The sequence below is a fragment of the Tasmannia lanceolata genome, unplaced genomic scaffold, assembly GCF_043159265.1.
Source record: "Tasmannia lanceolata isolate RefF3 unplaced genomic scaffold, GAP_Taslan_0.1 ptg000008l, whole genome shotgun sequence".
NCBI lineage: Eukaryota > Viridiplantae > Streptophyta > Magnoliopsida > Canellales > Winteraceae > Tasmannia > Tasmannia lanceolata.
Window position 1 is genome coordinate 2,689,184 of NW_027518685.1, and position 19,768 is coordinate 2,708,951.

A 19,768-nucleotide genomic window follows, 5' to 3' on the forward strand; every position below is an offset into this window, starting at 1 on the left:
TCTCTCTCTCTCTCTCTCCAGTCAGCATGAAAACATGGGAGGAAGTAGTGAGAGGTCAACTCTTGCATACACATATGGGAGGCCAAGGGGACTCTCGGAGGGAGCTGATATTTGCACAATCTTATCTGATACATACACCACATCCTTAATTTTGAACCTTTTTCATTGGTTTTTTCACTTTTTTATGTTGCTCTATTTACATAAAAGATGTCCCACATTGCTAAAGAAAGAAATAAAAAATATATAAGATGACTTTAAACACCCACACAATTATATCAGAAATATGTATGTTTGTAGATATAAACGGGGTTACTGTATTCATCTTTAATTGTATACCAGATGTAGGCAGCTTCTTTAAAATGATATTTGTACATTTCTTGTGAGAGATACACCTTTTGTTATATTGAACTTATTTAACCGACCCATGTCTCAGCCATTATATAGGATCAACTTGGATAACAAAGTAACAATGTGTAAATAGCTAACGGTAGCACTAATAATATAAAACCCCTACACTCACATTTTCAACTCTTTATTCAAGTATGGTATACATCATTGATTCAGGATCCACTTAAGAAGTGCCTTTTGTTTTTGACATAACCAGCTTTTGATCAAGAAATAGATAAAGAAGTCCGACCTTGCTAAACGATGAAAATCAATTAATAACATAAACTATTATTCTAGACATTGGGCTAAAATGTGGAGTAACTGTATTTAAGTATCCAACTTAAGAACAATCTATAAAATACATCTACTTTAGAAGATAGAATTTCCAATATGGGAGTTTCCTCGGTACATATTGTCAATTAATAACATGCTCCCTCTCCTTGTAGCTTGTCTCTTTTGTATCAGATTTATTATATTTCAGTCCTTGCTGTTTGCTAGAAACGTAATGGGTTGATTCTTAAGTGGATATTCCAACAAGGATAATTCCGTCTCCCCCCATGGTTTGTGTCTTTTCTTGGACGACAGCCTTGGATAAGATCCTCACTCCAGATCATCTCGGTAATTGGCACACATAGATCATAGATCATTGTGCCTTATGCATGGATGCTGGAGAAACAATAGACCACTTATTCCTTCATTGCAAAACTGCCAAGTATGTGCAGAATAAAATCTTGTGCGGGCTCGGCATATCGTGGGTCTTCCCATCTAGGTTATCAGAGCTCTTAGAAGGATGGTCTTCGGTCCAATGGTTCAAAGGAGGTAAAATTTATGGTATGTGATATTACTCTCTATGATATGGGTGCTATGGAAAGAGAGGAATGCCAGTGTTTTTGAAGGCTTGGTGACTTCCCCTCACTTCCTCTTTGTCAAAAGTCTAGCTCTTAACCATCACTTGGGTAAGAGAGTTGCCCAGTTTTAGATTTGTATTGGCTCATGACCTTAGGCATGGATGGGCTGAGGCATGTAATGGCAGGGAATGAGGATGGTCATAAATCAAGATTGGGTGCCATCGAGCAGAGGCTTCCTCAAGTTGAATTTTGATGGCCTTACTTTGGGGAACCCATCGGGGCTGGCAGAAGTAGGCGACCTTAGAGAAGAAAGCAAAATACATTATCAGTCTATTCAGAATCCAGTGGGATTTCTGACTCTAATGAGGCAAAAATTAGAGCAGTGCACTAAGGAATCATGTCACCAAGAGCTTCTAGACAAGATCGTAGTAGAGGGAGACTCTTTGAATGTGATTACATGATTGAAGGGAAGTGAGGCTCATACATGGCGCTTTGCTCGGTGGATAGATGCGATGTCAGACCAAGCGGCGGTAACCTCTATTTCATTTCATCATGTGAGAAGATCAGTGACTAGTGAGGCCAACCGTCTGGTTAGGGAGGGGGAATCAAGGGCGGGGTTGGAAATCTGACTTTCTCTCTCCTTGATTGGCTGTTTTATTTTGCATAGTTTCTTTTGTTTCCTTCTACTATTTGATCATCTTAATTGCCGGGGTTCTCCCCATGTTTTTCTCTATTAATTCAATTCTTTACTATTAAATACAATAGTTGTTTCTTGCATTCTTGTCGTATTATTGCCATTGATGTCTTGTATTCTATTTGTGAGTTATTAAAAGGGAGTACTAAATTTACAATGCATTTGGAGTAATTTTGGTATCTATACCATGTATTTATATTCTCTGAGTGAGCTTTGCTTTAGTGTAATGTAAAAGGATTTTAGTTTCAAAATTTGAGGGTGATGAGGGAGTGATACCATTCGGATCGACAAACTCCATCCTTGGGTTGTGGAGGAAGAATAAGAAGTAGAATTCTCTTCAAGATAATAGAAAAGCTTTACTTTTTCAACTAAAACTCCCATTACAGTAGTTTCTACCCTTTCTAATGAAGGAATACATGAGAAAAACGTCCAAGCTTCTCCACTACTAGCTTAGGGAGTCGCATACATCATGAATAGCTTCGGAACTCATAACACTTCGACTAGCCTAGGAACTAACAGACACAATCCTCTACAACAACTATAACTCACTAATCACTTGGCCAAATTATGGGTGCAAATAATCGTTGGAAACGTCTCAAAAAGGTCTACAACGTCTTAATTTATCATTTTTTCAGATTCTTCTATCTAATAGTCAAAAAATGGGCTTGAAAATCGGGCAGTAGCATTATAGCGGGAATGCACCTGCATCAAGGAGAGAAAAGCTAGTAACCCTAATTTCATAGATAGTGGAAATCTTCTCATCTCCTATACCTAGATGTAGCCACACTGCCAAACCACATAATTCTTTTTGTGTTGCATGAACTTTATTTTCTTTAATGTGGTTTGATCCAGGTTTGCTTTCACAAATATTTAGTGATACTTGCATCCACAAATCTTCAAGACCATTCCTTCATGTAGAATTTAACACTTTCAAGGTGAAATCTAATTGCAGAATTATATAGTTGAAGTAGTGTGACCCTTCTTCTATGATACAACTGTCAGAGGATAGTCGATTTGGACGAGAGAGAAGAATGATTTTCCAACGTCTACATACACAAATGATTGTTAATATTAACCCAAAGAAGAAAAAAAATCAGTCCCAAGCCATTACCGTACAGCAAAGGTATTTTATTAGTGACAGAATGTTTCAATTATGATAAAAGAAAAATCTGATTTTAAAAAAATAAAAATAAAATAAAATATAACTTCGTCAACAGAACTATCCATCATCATTTATAAAACCCTTTAGCGACAAACCGCCGTTGGCGATGGATTTAGTCAAATGGTATTTCATGTAGTGGTTATTCGGTCTGCGAAGTCTGTTATATTTCTTTATTAGTTCAATACTATACTTGAACCTAGATCTCCCAACACATACACATGGAAAAAAGATTGTAAATGCAGAAATATACTAGTATTGCCTGAGTTCATCACCATAATGATCAATAAGGAATATTGAAGAAGATTATCCATGATTGAATTTAAACGAAAGAGGCTTGATCATTGATCAACTAATGTTCTACAAGTACAAGCTAGGGAATAAGAAAATGATGTTTTGGCCTTCAAATTCTTCTTCCAATACGATGTAATGGAGATGCAATATCATATGATAGGGATGAACATGGGAAAATAATTGTTGTCTCCTGAATAGAATTGACAAACTAGAATCTAGGATCATAAGTAGCTTTATGTTCAGTTGACCTTTCAGCCATATGCATTGTATGAGAATCATGCCGTAAATCCGTAATGCATAGCCTAGATCTATGCAGCTAAGAACAATTCAGATTTTCTCCATCTATTTCCTAAAATTTGTTTCATGGACGAGGGGCTTTTGCCCATGATAGATGCCCAGTAATGACAGAATTCAATGTTGAAAAATTACAGTTGCCATATACATTTACATACATGGTAATCTAAATCTACATAATCTAAAATTCTAAATATAATTAGATGTCATAAGACTCATTGTATGGGTAGGCAATTAGAATATACATAAATAGTTAAAAGCCCATCTATTTTTTTGTAAGAAATCTAATATATCATTATCACCCTTCCGTTGGGTTGGCTAGATAGAGTATTTATATGGTGCCCTGACCGTCAAGTACGGTCAAAACGGTACTATCCTTGATATTTGATCCATCAGCAGCACACTTTTTAAGATGCTGCTGTTGGATCAAATATCAAGGGTGGCACATTTAATGTACCACCTTGAAGGGACTTCACGGTCGGCCGCCATATAATTTCTCGTCTAGACAATATATTAGCGATTCTCTCAACATCAAGGAATTAAATTAGGTCAATCACGTAAGCAATAACGAATTAAGAAAAATTATCATTACTCAACAAAAAACAAACGCAATGTATTACTTGGATCGACAAATTCCACCTGACCTAAAATTGAGACACAAATATTTCATTGGGCCCGTTGTTGGTCCAAAGTCAGATGAATTATGTGATTTTATTAATCCAATTGCGTAAGGCAATAATCCTCGTTTCAGATTGTGACAGCCGATGGTGAGGACCCCAACCAATTATTGGCTAATTTGGGGCCAATAATTGGTTGGGGTCCTCAGCATCGGTTGTTACAATCTGAAACGAACAGGACCTTATTATTGCCCTAGAAAATCAGATATCACGCATCTGATTAATCAATTATTTTACATAATCAGGCTAAAATAATATAAAAGGTATGATAGAATCAAGGGCGCCCTTGCAAAAAGACCCGGAAAAGGGCGCCCCATTCGATCCGCGTCATTTACAACTACCGGTTTTACCTCTTTAACAGGCATAACTAAACATCCTAATAATTAGTTAAAATTAGCAGATTAAATATCACAGTTTAATTATTTTACACCCTTCATAATTGCTAAATCTCCTAATGTACAGAAGCCTAAAATTTTATTTTTATTTAAAAAAAAAAAAAAAAAGGCCACAGAAAGGGAAATTTTTGAAATTGATCCCTGCAAAAATAAGAAATTGTAAACAAATCCTTATAGAAATAATAAACTATAAACATATCCCTCTAGAAATACAAAACTGCAAAACAAATCCTTGCCTAAATGGAAACTAAAGACAGATCCATGCATATATGAAAAATGACAAAATGGGGACTAGAACTAGTGGGCTTACAAGCAGTACCTGTCAAAAGGCAGGGTTATTGGCCAAAACAGACAAAGCATGTCTAATTGGGTTGAACATAAATGGATTAGGCCCATAATTGAGCCTGTGCAAACAACCACCGTCCTTGGCCGCCCTTATTCCTCTTTTTGGTTTTGATTGTCATCGCTGCCCTCCGATCTTTCAGGCACTGATCAAAATCCTGCCAAAAGTCTCAGTAATGGAGTTATGGAGAAAGGGTTTTGCTAACGAGTGGGGAAGAGTGCGGCGGGGGCACTCGTTAAGCATCATTTAATTGCTCTTAGGAACATGAATTTACACCTACTATGAGACTTTTACACATGTTTTGAGATTTTTTTCTATCAAAGTATGTGTAAATCCATGTTCCCAAGAGCAATTAAATGATGCTTAACGAGTGCGCACTCCTTAGCAAACCCGGCCAAAATCCGAGTCATCATGTTGGCCTAAAACTCAAAATTTCTTTCTTTCTGTTAAGTACGATATGTTAGGACCCGGGTGGAACTCACCTTTAAAAGCTAGCCATTAAGGGGAGGGTGCCCAACTGTCCAAGTCCTTATGAGCCCATCCACATTCATTCACTTTTCCGATGTAGGATCTTTGCTTTTGTGTGGAATCCCAAACACAATAATCATACAATCTGTTGGAGAAAAACTATTGAAGATGAATTTTGGTGGAGATGTAGAAGAAAATGAGATGCTTCAAGGCTCACCGTCGCTTTCTTTAAGACGATATTCGCCCCAACCAGTAGTGTGCAAGAGGAACCACGAATTCACTTCCAAGCTATAATGAAGCCCAGTATTTTCTACGCCAATTGTTTGTTGATGCTTTGCACCGGGCGGAAACAAACCAGAAATACCCTCGAATTTTTCAATTCTTTGATAAAGTAATTTCTGTTTTCTTGAAAAATAGATTACTAGAGATAAATCAACTAAAAGGAAATAAAAAGAATATTTAGAAAACTCTAAGAGAGAGAAGAGGGCTTTGGAAATCACTAGAATGTGATTCTCACAAAGAAATCCCTTTTTTTACACACAAATGGTGAATTTCTGGTCTATTTATAGACCTTATGGTGACTTTTCATTTAGAAACACAACCTTTCATGGCACCATATCACTATAGGAGGCTTATTTCAGCGTTTGATCGCACCTTATTGCATTTCTACGGTCCAGATCACTTCTGCAGTGACTTGATTTGTGTAAAATATCCGTCCTCCCCCGGTAACAGTTAGACGGCGTTTGATCGCCAATCTATGACTCGGATCACACCTGATCGGCCTCTAACCTTTGGTACGCGACGGGTCGCGATCCCCGACGATCCATATCGCACCCGTTCGGTTACCGGCGCTTACCACACGATCCAACCCTCCACATAGCATCCGACCAGGCACTAGCTATCGGAGCAAATGCAAAGTGCGGCAGAAAGTTCCCACGAGCATTTTTCTTCTCCTCTTTCAAAACACCCATTTTCCCAAAATAAAACCTTTTTATTTCAAAAAATATTTTTATCTTGAAAATCACTAACACGATCAACATAAATCCAAGAGTAAAAATGGAATGTTAACTCCCAGATTCCACTCGTTAGAATTGATCTTTATTGGTACAATCTGATATTTAAACCTAGATTAAGCATCATATATGCATGGAAACGAGATTGTTAATAAGAAAAATAGATCCCCAAGTTCATTGCTATGATAATCAAGAAAGAAGGTCGAAGATTTAATCGTGGATCAAACCTTTCTCCTTCAGAAGAGATGTTATTATGACCAAACTCTAACCTATATATTTATAGGTAATAAAACCTAATTAAGGTTTAAGTACATTTCTCATTTAATTAAATATTGGAAGATGATTCCACCATAATGACAGCATAAATAGTATTTATTTAAATTATAAAACTTGTAACTCATTTGATGTCTCTGTCATCATTAGAGGCACTTGCTGACTCTAATGTAAGCTATTGATTTCCACCAGTTTTAGTTTCTTTATTGGATCCTATTCCCCCTGTGAGAAGAAAGATGAGTAGGATGTGAAAATATCTTTATATGTCGGCCAACATGGACTTTCCATTCCGTCAATATCACTTGGCAAAATCCAGACTTCTTCTTAGTCGATGGTTCGTTCATCACACAGAGTGCTTTCAAGATTGCTTCCAAGTTCCCAAGTCAATAGTTCATACGAGGACGGAACATACTCTGCTTATTTTCTTCTCTTCTCGCTGTCAGATAAGTTTAGAGGGCTGCTAGCAAAATGGGATTTCGTTTGTAAGATAACGAAACCCATGGTGTGACACACGCACAAAAGACAAGGAAGTGAGGTTGTATGCCCACAAATTCCAAACAAAAAAGCTGTACATCCACGCTAGTTAAGTTAAATTTGTTTCAATCCCCTCTCTGTGGGTTCCATAAAAACAGAGATTGTGAATTCTCAAGGGCAAGCAAATTATAACATTGATAAAAACCAACCAATAATACTGAAGTAGCACATTGTCTAACAGGACAATAAGGACAACATTATTTCATGACAAAAGAAGAGAGAACTGAAATGCTTAATCAAAGCAATGTACAGGTATAGAATGCTAAAATGTGCTGTGTGGTGGAGGGGTGCAACTCAAGCAGCTCCCTTGAGCTTCTTAGCAATTCCTGCAAAGTATTTTCCCTGGTGGAAAGCTTGTTCCAGTTCTAGCTCAGATGGCTGTCTTGACCCATCACCCGCAAAAGTGCCCGCACCATAAGGGCTCCCACCTTTCACCTTCTCCAACTCGAACATTCCAGCTCCAAATGTGTACCCGATGGGCACAAAGATCATTCCATGGTGAACCAGCTGAGTAATAGCTGTTAATCTGTGAAACCACCCACAGAATGCCAATAAAATTGGCGTATGTTATTTAAAAACTTAGGGTATGTTTCTTTCATCGTGAAATGTGAAATGAACGTAAAACAAATTTTATACCCATTTTTAAGGCTCTGTTTCTTTCGATGTAAAATGGATGTAAAACAAATTTTATGCTCATTTTTTAGTGTAAAAATGGGGGTAAAATTTGTTATTACACCCTTTTTATGTCGAAAGAAACGGAGCCAGTGGAAAAGTTGACATAAAATTTGTTTTACACCCATTTTACATCGAAAAGAAACAGAGCCTTAAGGCCATGTTGTCTGGCAGCTATGATTATTTTTTTTTCCATGATAAATTAGTGTCCTCTAGTGGTGACGAGGGTAGGGCGGGTGGGAGGAGAGAGATTTAAGAGGGCACGACTGAGATTAGGGTGAGAGGTGGCTAAAAATCAGGAAACTAAAAACTCCCCAAAATATGATTGACTTTTTCCTGATTTCTAGTCACTTCTCAGCCTCGTCTCGGTTGTGCCCTCTCAAATCTCTCTCCCATCCACCCTAACCTCTCTCACCACTTGGAGACGCTAATTTATTATGAAAAATAAAAAATTCCTGGCTGCCAGACATGCCTAAGGAAAGAAATCTATGTTTGTATTAACGTCACCTATGGGCATGTTGGATAGTGTCAAACAGGGTTTTGTGGTAAACCAAAATTACATGGTAGTATCAGTTTATGTGAAACATGGAACTTACGCTGTAGTCTCTTGGCCACCGCCTTGTGATCCAGTGCTGTAGAATATCCCTGCTGGCTTGCCTGCTAGCTGTTGTGCTCTCCATAGCCCCCCAGTTGCATCCATAAATGCTTTGAATTGAGCTGCCATCATTCCAAACCTTGTGGGAAATCCGAAGATCAGCCCATCAGCCTCAGCAAGCTCATTTGGTGAAATGATTGCTACATCGCTCTTTGGTGGGGCACTCATCTTTCCGAGCACATCCTCTGAGAGGGTCTCGGGAACCTGTTCATATGCCACAATACAACTAAATTGGGGTTTGTTTTTCTTGTTTTTTGAGCAATGACAACAAGATGAAAATAGCACTACTAATATAAAGAAAAAATATCCATTAATCTGCTAGGGTGCAATTGTTCCTTGACAGCGTAATGGAGTTTGCCTCCATCCAAATCCCAACTACCCCAAAAAACTGAACCCAAACAAATTCTTCGATAAGTTATGCAAAAATGAAGATAGAACAGGATATTTATGTCCCAACTACCAGCTGTATAGGAAGCATGATTTTGCCACAAAGCACAGAAAAACAAACGATGCTTGCTCAATACAAAAACATGGATAACTAAACAAATATACCTAACACCAGAATAGATCCATCAGGTATGATTAAATAGCTTGGTGAAAAAATTACAAAAAATATTTGAAAAAGAACTGATATGAATCTAACATCCACAGTTAGTATTTTCATCCGACATCCACTCACTCCCACCCAACTCGATTTTTAGTTGGAAATCAAATGCTTCCAATCAACCAACTCGAAAACCAAGAACAAGTTGCATCATAGAAACATTTCAATTTACCAAGCTTATGTTTCTCTTGTCTACAAAAATTTCCATAAACTTCTGAAGAAACTCTCACGCAAGCTAAATATTTAAGTTTGGCAATGAAGTCAAAGCAGTAGAAAGGTAGTGGCATCTTGTACAAATAATTATGGCCACATCTGCATGGCATGCTGAATATGAAACTTGTACAAAAGCGACCAATGTTCAATAGCTCAAGCTCTACCCATCACTTTGCTAAAAGCATTGATATTCCCAAATCTTAAGTGACAAATCGACATAGATCACCAACAAATCTATCTTTAGTACTTAACAAGATATCTCCAATTTGTTAACTAATATGTTAGCTAACAATCAACAAAGAAAGAATCCCGACGCCAAATTTCGTTGCTATAGTTCATTCCAATGTGTGTGGTAATGTGAGTCAAAGTTGATTGGGGGGGGGGGGGCAAGCACAAACCTGCCATAATTTGGCTTCAACTCCTTCCACAGATGCAGCTCCTTTCTTAATCTCTTCCGCTAACTTCTCAACGTGCCCATACATAGAATAGTACCTGCATAAATAGTAGAAAGTTCGATCATCATTCTAATAATAAGAAATGCTATTGATGGACATTATGTAAAATGAAGAATATATAGAGTGCTATGCTTCTACCTCTCATCCTCATGTTCTGTTCTCTTAATTTGTTGGCGAAAATCAAGTCAACTAGGGTTCAGCATACTCTGTTTTACCATATGGTGGCATGGTACATAGGAACATGAAGCAATTTCTTATTGCCAAAAATAAGCAAGTGCTATACGTCTGGGAAATGGTAATTAGAGGGGTGAGAGTTGTCATGAGTTCAAAAGACATGATAGTCTTTCTGAAAGGGATTACAGCAAATATAGAGTTGGCAAGATGTCAGAGATGATTTGACTATTTACCGGCTAATACATGAAAGCAGGTGAAATTTATATTTCCAGTGGGTCCTTACTACACCAAAAGTCACAATAAAGTGAAACTTCGAGAAAGAAAAGGTAAGGCACGAGAATTTCGTTTCTACCTATACATGATAGGATGTGAACATAGGACTTAAATAAATTAATCAGGAGTTCAGGTCAAGGTACTATTCCCACTGCAAACTGTTTAGCTGCTAATTTAATCTCCTTTACATATATAATAAGGTTTAGAATCACTTAAAGGCTGAGAAAACTAAGAAAGTTCCAACTCAAATATCTTCAATGCAAATAATATGAATGAGTTTTACATACGTTTGTGTTATTTGCAAGAGTTATACACCACAAACTAATAGTAAAATTGAGGGTCTATTAATGATCTTTTACATTGTCGAGGGTTCTAAATCCTGATATAATAGTAATTGACAGCATATTCACTCTCTTCCATTTCAAACATTTTCAGTTTTCCCTTCTCTTTTAGTTAAATTTGTGCTTAAATGAAATTTGAAAAAATCTAATAAAGTTAATAAAGTTGTTGTTTGAGATAAATTCCAACGTAAGCCAGATAAATCTGCAATCCAATATTATTTTATTTCTTTTGAATGGCAGCAATTTATTGACAAAAGCGAAAAGTGGCCCACTACAAGCCTGACCTGCAATCCAAATTATCATACAGAAGGCTTTCTATCAAAGGCAATTTGGAAAAGGACAGAAAGAAATCAGAGCCCAATATTACTAGTCCATCTAGAAATAGCTATCCATTACATCCAAGACCTACCCCTTGATGTGGACCACGAGGTTCAAAACATTAAATCCCTGTTCGTTTAAGACTATGAAAACTGATTGCAAGTGCCAAACCGATTATCGGACTCAAAATTACGTTTAAATTTGAGTCCAATAATCGGTTTGGCACTACTATCGGTTGTCATAATCTTAAACGACCAGGGCCTAAATAAGACAACTTCTTGAGAATTATGAATGCAAAAGAAGAAATACATCAGCAGAATTTACCGACTTGGATGATGCTTTACGACATATTTCTTTTTCCTTTTTGTTTCCACTTTTAATTCCTTGCCAGGGAGATAGATATAAGAAGAAAGATAAATGGAAAAATAAAAAATTATAAACAAAATAGGACCTAATAGCCATAAAAGTTAAATTTTAGTTGTATATAAGTTTTTCAAAGCTCAGCGCTAATCACCATAAAAGAAAATGGGATCTCTTGCAGCATTGGAGTTCCTTCATAAATGGAATTGCCATCTTCATTGATTCCTTCTAGTTACAAGAATTGAAAAGGGCTACTAAATTAAATATTTACAAATACAGACACAAAATGCAAGGAAAGAAGAAAATCTTACCTGAAATCACGTAACAATAAAAAATATAAAATACAAAAATTCCACTACTTAAACAACCTAACATTAAACTAAAAACCGACAATTTCCCATTTTCTTTTCTTTCCATTTCAGATTTGATCCTTAGACAACATCAAAACAAGCATCTTTTAAAAAAAAGTAAAAAAAATCGTCAAATTTCACAAACAAAGTGATTGAACCCGGCGATCTGAACAATAGATCATCAATTTCAATTCAAACTAAGACCAAAGAAAAGCATCATTGATCATTAATCATCCAGTTATCAAAAGATCATCGACTAAAATTCCACCAGATCCCGAACAGAGAGTAAACTGTTTCGAATTTCCTTCAGAACCGGAAAGGAAATTCGAAACAAATATATTCAGAGATCGAGTCGAAAACCAAATCAGAGATCCTAATATCTATACAACTCAAAAATCTTCAAAGAAATCGAGAGATCAAAGAAAGATCCAAAGATCTAACTCAAACATAAAAACCTAAAAATGCTGGCAAGAAAAACAAAAGAGAAAAAGAAATGGCAAGGAAAATAAACATCTGATCTACAAACGAACAAAGCAAAGAGAGAGAAATAGAGATCGATTTCAAGTAATGCTTACACAATATAAACCTTGGTCGCCATTGAAGGATATTTTGAAGCTGTTTTCTGTGCTTTCTGCGTCGATAAAAGAGAGAGTGGAAGAAGAAGAATATGAGAATGTAAACAAAGAAGCGAGCCCTATTTATATTTCCCTCTCGTCTGACCGGATGATTAATTAATGACTTAATTAATCAAGATTATTATTATTTTACTTGGTTAATTACTTAATTAGAGTGAAATGATTTTTTTTTCTCTTTTTTCAGAGATAAATGGGGATGGAGATGTTGATGTCATGCTCCATCATCACTTACGTTGATAATTAAAAAATATTTAGAAAATACAAAACAAATCTGAAAAAAAAAAAACGAATATTTTACAGCTGGACCTTTTCTTTTATTGTTTTTTATAAAAGAGAGACGTCTCCAAAACAAGAATCCGTTTTGGAATGAAAACGGGATGACAATATGGTGACACGTGTTCTGAACGTAAAGAAAGACCGGTCAAAATAGCTTGTCAAGAAAATTCCCAAATTACCCTTACTGCAAGAGAAAATTAAACCCATCATGGTCACGCACCTAACCCATAATGGTGTGTCTCCGCTCGGCCAACACGGCACCGGAGGAGAGTCTTTAATAATTGCACAAACTCAGCTTGTCTTTTTTTTTTTTTTTTTTTTTTTTTTTTTGGCTTCTAAGATCTTTTGGGAAATACAATAACCGTTGACAGATGCTTGAATAATAAATGACAAAATGAGTTAGTGCAATAATCAAAACATGGTGGTGCCAATACCAGTGGCATTTTCAACGTTACCACCTTTTGCAGATCAAACTCGGTATGGACCGGCAAAAATACGTTCACCGGGGTTTGCAGAAATGGGTTGCCGATAATGACCTTGACGGTTATAGTATTTGTGTAAAAATTTAACCCTTGAATAAGGGTGTTTTAATCATTTTTCTTATATAAGATCCAACGGTTCGATTTAGTTAATATCTCACCGTTGGATCATATTGGAGGTAGATTGGGTAAGCTAGCTAAATGAGGCACGTAGATTACAAGAGGCGAGCCCATTATCTCTTGCTTGCCTCTTCTAATCCACTTGCCTAATTTATCTAGCTGTCTTATGTGATCCAACGGTGAGATCTTAACCAAATCCAACCGTTGGATCTCACAAAATCTAACAAATCCGAATCGAGAACAAACAAAGCTAAAGGCACTCGATCCATCCCTTCCCTCAATAGCGACAGTCCTCTCCTTATTTTAGACTTTTCTAGGCATCAGAAGTCCTTAACAACCACGAAGTTATGGATTCAAGTGAGATGTAAACAAAAAATATTATGAAAAGGCCATGACGGCAAATGAAAAAAATGTTTATTAAAAATAGGAGTGACATTATCAAAAGAAGGAAGTGATTTCAAATATAATAATTTATGATAAGGCACGACCCCTAATTTCATGGGTCATGCACATGGGCTCTCATGATATGGTCTATGAAGGCATCATAACGACATCAATGACATCCCCACCGCGTGCTCCTTAACCTCTTCTCATCAACATTCTTATTAATTGAATCCAATTTACCCGTTAATCCCAATTCTTACACCTCCTTATTTCCAAGGATTTTAAAAAAACCTACTATCTCTCTCTCTCTCACTCTGTACTTGGGATTTGAAAATCAGAGAGTAGGATTTGAAAATCAGAGAGTAGGATTTGAAAATCACCTTGAAAAGGATTTGACCGAGAAGGTATTCGAACAAATCATGACCAAGACACAGAGAGGATTCAAACCCCTAGCCCCAAGGCATTGTGCATTAACCTTGAGGCCATAGATTCAATTCCCTTATAGGAACCCATGAGCCATAGAGGTATCAAATGAGGGCATTAGTGTAAAAACGTCCGTTCAGTGTGTAGACAGTGACAATCCAACTGATGAACAGCTTATTGGACTCAGTAGCCTAAAAACCATGACCTTTTAGATGTTCCACCACAAAGTTTATTGATCTGATGATTAGGATCATGAATTAAGTGCAAATTTCTGATTACGGACTGTTTAAGAGTTGACCATCAACACTGATTTGATAGCCTTAGCCCTTAGGTGTAATGCTTTATATTAATTTTTTTATTGTTTTCAACACATTGTAGCTCTTACCTTCGCAACAATTTTTTATGGAAAATTATGTGAAGCTATTTTTTATTTTATCACGACAGCTGCAGTTTTTTTTTTTCCTTTTTTTTTTGGTAATCACTTAATTAAATAGTAATTTGATTGGTCGTCTGATAGCTTCTGTAATTTATAATAGCCTCAACAACTAATTAGAAAAGTGTAAATAAAGAGGAGTGCTATTATAATTTGCCGAAGCTATCGGACCCTGTTTGCCATTCAGAAAAAGCTATCAAACCTCGTTTTCAGGGGAAGAAAACACTAAGCCCAATAAGATACCGGTGTAGTGGGCCTACATGGGCTAGAGTCCATTAACCAATCAATAACCCTAGTGTATCTCTATATATAGGGGCTGGAGACAACAAACTTGGTATTTCAAACTAGTTACCTTGGGTGTAATGCTTCAAGCAACCTCTTGCTTGACCTAATTCCTCTTATCATTTGATTTTTCTTGAAGAGTGTATCTACATGATCGAGTAGGTAACTTATCTACTCCGTCGGCCAGAAACACAGTGGGCCGGCCTACATTCATTCATTTGATAGATCCTAACCGTTCGAACTGTGAGAAAAAAATGGACAAATTTGTGAAGGTTTATACCGTCCATTTTAACCTCTGTCATTTTTGTGGTTGAAATGGACGGCCAAAAACGAAGTACAAGCAAGAGTTCTGTTCAATAACAAAAATTACATATTATTTGATAGGGTGATGATAAATTTGCACCCCTTTTAACGTTAAAGTCTGCCACAATTCATGTTAAAAGGGGTGCGAATTATCCTAGACGGGGTGCGATTTATCCTCCAGGGGGTGCTTTTTATCATCTCCCACTCAATATTATGATTGCACGATTGGCATATTTTAGCCCATAGGAGATCCAAAGCAGGGGCGAGGCATCTCAAATGAACGGTTTAGATCAATAAAAAATGGAACCCACTATGTAGGTCGCGGCCTATTGGAGGGAAACCAGTGATATAGCGCTTAGACTTTACTTTTTCCTCTTTCTTCATGGTCAAATATGTGCTTATATATACTATTAAATAAGTGATTAAAGTAATGGTGAACCCAATATTAGATTAACTGGTCAGGCATGGAACTAAGGTTCTTAAGTAGAACTCAAAATTAAAACACCAAATGATATATTATAGTCATGATTGACATCATGCGGGCTTAATCATATTTATCAATAATATATACACCTAAGCTCCATGTATAACATTTGATCTCTACGCATTTTTCCATAAGGCTCTGTTCACTTCTTTTCCCTAGTGCTGTTGTCCCTGGAAAACAGCCTTTTTTTTCCCTGACAAGACAGAATATTTGTGTTCACTTCTTTTCAAGGGAAAAATATTATCAGATGTGGAATTTCTTATTTAAAGCTGAAAATGACGTGGAAATTGACTTTTTACCTGTTACTCGAGATTTGATTTCCGATTAAATATATCGGAAATAGGCTTTCCAAGGAAAACGAAACATTTTCCTTGATAGTTTCCCTGGATTCCTTTTCCTTCTGCCATGTCACCTGAAAAGAAAAGGAAAATGAAATCCTTTCCTTTCCTTTCCAGGGAAAAGAAGTGAACAGAGCCTAAGAGAGAGTGAAGAAAAAGAAGAAGGATTGCATGCAATGGGAATCCATTAAGTGTATATATTATTGATATAATGTGATGGGGTCATAGGAGGGCCCGAAAGCACGAGGCAAAAACTCACTTTTCCTCCACGAATTCTCGATCGATAATCATACCCTATAGTTTTTGCGTGTTTGAATTGAACACTCCACAACTTAAACTTCTCATGATTATCGCCCCTCTTCCTCTTTCTTGCTTGCCTTTTGGGAGGAAAGCATGATGGGGAGAGACTCTCTTCTCCATTATGCAATTTAACCTACCTCTCTCACTCAATACAATGACCAAAATACCCTTCTTTTAGTGTTAAAATTTCAAATAAAATGTCATCTTAACAAAATAAACTATCCACAAAAAAATCAAATAAATGTCCCAAAGCTATCACGGGCAGCTAGGGGTGTAAACGAGCCGAGCCGAGCCGAGCTTGGCCAGGCTCGGCTCGGCTCGTTAAGCTCAAAAGCTCGGCTCGGCTTGGCTCAGTCAGGCTCGGCCAGGCTCGCGAGCCTTATCGAGCTCGAATTATATTAATTTTGCACCCCTCATCTTCCCTGGACAGCCCTATCTAGTGTTTTTTTACTACTCTTTTTACACTACGGGGGGTGGTCCAAGTAACAAATGGGGTTCCAAAAAAGAAGTGACATATCCTCCCCCTTTCACTCCCTGGACAACCCTTTTAGTGTATATATTAATATATAATATATATATTTAAATATATTAAATTCTTAACGAGCCGAGCCGAGCCTGGCCTAACTCGGGCTCGGCTCGTTAAGCTTAACGAGCCTGGCCAGCCGGTTCGGCTCGGCTCGTTAAGGATTCGAGCCGAGCTCGAGCGAGCTTCCGAGCCCGAGCCAAAATTGACACCCTTACGGGCAGCCCACTCCTAAAAGCTGAAGGGTATTTTGGTCATTTGGGCAGACGCAAGATTTAGCCCGCTTCTTGCCATTTTTATGCTTCATGAAGTCTGGAAGAAGAGCAATGGAAATTATGTGGGCACCAGTACTGGCACCAATTTGAATAGGGCGAGCATGAATTTTCATTGCCCTTAAGGACCATTGATTTGTCTTTAAGTTTACAATAGGAGTAAAAGAGTAAGCATCAAATGGCCCATTCTATGAATTATATAATACACATTGGGCATGATATCAATGCATGTGCTTTCTAGGACCATTTCTGAAAAGTGTGTTGCTTTCTAAGGAGAGAAAGTTCTAAAAGATCTACTTCTAGTAAAATCTCTAGAACTGTAAAGTTGAGGAATTTGTTTGTTGGGTGGCAGCCTTTTGATGATGTTATGTTGTAGGATTGGTTTTGGTTTCCAATATAGAGATAAGATTTTAGAACTTCGACTGCGATTTTCTACTTGGTGTGTTAATGGAGGGACCATATTTCAAAAACTCATGTGTCAACTCGAAGCCTGGCTGAGTTGACTCGACTTGGGCTCTATAGAGCCAAGTCGTTGAGTTATCGAATTTTAGAGTCAGACTTGAAATTAGATATAAATGTAAAAATAGAAATAAAATTCTAGTTAAATATGGATTTCTACTTCTATTATCTTTTACCTTATAAATGTAAAGTTTTCTTGATTAAATACTAAGGGTGTCAGCTGATCCAAATCAGATCAGATTCACCTATGTCTGTTCACGATCCGTTCAAATCCCTTATTGGTCAGATCCTATTCAATGTTTCTTCATATCCTACTTTCAATGTCTGGGTTATGATCCATTTCGAGTGTCCCATGTCTTATCTTTCTTGTAAACATTTATAATTTTAAATGTTTAACACACTGTTGGTGTGTGTCTATAAAGTTTATTCAATTGAACCAGTCCTTTATCGACTCGAGACTTTGTTCTTTTGATAGAGAGGAGCACATTTGAATAAGAGGAGCACATTTGAATAGGGGACTTTACATGATGAAATTTTGATATTTTTACTAACCCATATATCTTGTCTTTTAGTATTTAAAGGGCTGTCAAAAGGTTATTACAGTTCCCAAAAGCTCTCATAACACAATTAAAAAGAAAAGACAATCTGGGTTTCTGCAATTATTAAAACATTGTTCACAAATACTCTTATTTATAATAGGGAAAAGTACAGATACACTCTCTCTAGTTTCTGACACATTCAATTCTAACCCTGACTTTCAAAACGTGACAAGTACTCCCCCTGAAGTTTTTTTAACATGACGGAGTAGACGGCAAGGCGGAAATGACCAAAACGCCCTCGTCTTCCCCAACTGAAAATTAGGGTTTTCATACTTGAAAACTGAAAATTAGGGTTTGATTCAAACCCTTGTTTATTTATCAACATAAACCCTCGATTTAAGAGTTTTATTTGTCTTCATTCACACCATTATCATGATTTGCACATAAACCCAAATATTTTAGTGCCCTTTTTTTTTATTTTATCAATATTTTTTTCTTGAAATGTGGGTTTGATGTAGCCATTGGGTGGGGTTTCATTGTCTGTGGTGAAGGTGATGGTGGTGGCCAGAGATGGCAACGGCGGTGCTGGCCAGAGATGGCAACGGCAGCGGTGGCCGAAGGTGGCGACGGCGACGGTGGAAAATGGCGTAACCCTAATCCCACTGCAAAGGTATTTTTGTCCTCAAAATATTAACCATGGTTAGTTTCAGTCTTTCCGTCAGGTTAAACTGATGGACAGTTGACGGAAGGGGTGTACTTGTCACATTTTGAAACCTCAAGGGGTGTACTTGTGACGTTTTGAAAGTCAGCGTTAGAGTTGAATATGTCAGAAACTAGAGGGGGTGTAAATGTAATTTTCCCTTTATAATATGAAGGTCATTTATGTACATTAGCAGTCTCCAATCAGATCTAAGGATGTTCTAACAGATTCATTGGCTCTATGGGTGCGATCTGACAGATCCAACCACTATGCTCAAGTCTCGGCCGGTTGAGATCTACTTTTTGAATGGGACTATTTGGGTCCACTTACACCCTTAATAAATACATTAGGTTTTGTTATCGAGGGACTCGTTAGTGCCCTAGTGCCCCGGGGGAACTCGTTAAGGTGCATTGAAAATGCAAATCTACACATTGTTTGCCAAAACAGACTCAAAAGCCATGTAAAACGCTTAATCCCTACGTAAATTTACTGTAGATGTACATTTTCAATGCACCTTGGCACTCGTTGGCAAAAACCCAAAGATGAAATACATATTAAAAAAAACCTTCCACCATATTTTATTAAAAATTTCAAAAATGGCACTTAATAGAGAACCTCTTATTATTTTTAAAATGAATTTTGAAAAAAAAACATCCTTTTGAAAGGAAACATCCTTCAATTTTCAACTCTTCAATCGGCTACCATTTTTTCATGCTTCCAGTTTATGCTAATTTTAATTGCCTCCCTTATCTTCTTCACCCGAGCAGAGAAATGAGGAATTTTTCTTCTTGTCATCTTCCTCCTTTCCTCTCTCTCTCTCAACACTAGGTAACCTAGTATCCCAAGAAAAAAAATGCATTGTTGCCAAACATGATCAAGCTTTGGCAAAGAAGACAAAAAAAAAGGGCATAAAAGATGCCTCTTCTGGAGCAGTCGCCCTAAAAAAACAGCCTACAAGGTGCAGCATGGCCACATCCTGATTCACCCTTTTGCATGGTTATCCGGAAGTACGCAGCATCAAGAG

At 37.2% G+C, this 19,768-nt stretch overlaps 1 protein-coding gene across 2 annotated transcripts; it reads right to left on the reverse strand.

Moving 5' to 3' along the window:
* Positions 1-7,480: 7,480 nt before the first annotated feature.
* On the reverse strand, positions 7,481-12,523 carry LOC143883930 (putative NAD(P)H dehydrogenase (quinone) FQR1-like 1). 2 transcript variants are annotated; one of them, XM_077387254.1, is made up of 4 exons: positions 12,370-12,523; positions 9,922-10,015; positions 8,648-8,910; positions 7,481-7,905 (listed from the first exon to the last, which is right to left on the reverse strand). In XM_077387254.1, exons 1-4 carry the CDS (start codon positions 12,390-12,392, stop codon positions 7,674-7,676), a joined length of 612 nt encoding a protein of 203 aa, XP_077243369.1. In that variant the 5' UTR covers positions 12,393-12,523; the 3' UTR covers positions 7,481-7,673. The 2 variants fall into 2 exon arrangements, with proteins under 2 accessions (XP_077243369.1, XP_077243370.1); XM_077387255.1 differs by lacking the exon at positions 12,370-12,523 and adding an exon at positions 10,117-10,135.
* Between the last annotated feature and the right edge of the window lie 7,245 nt (positions 12,524-19,768).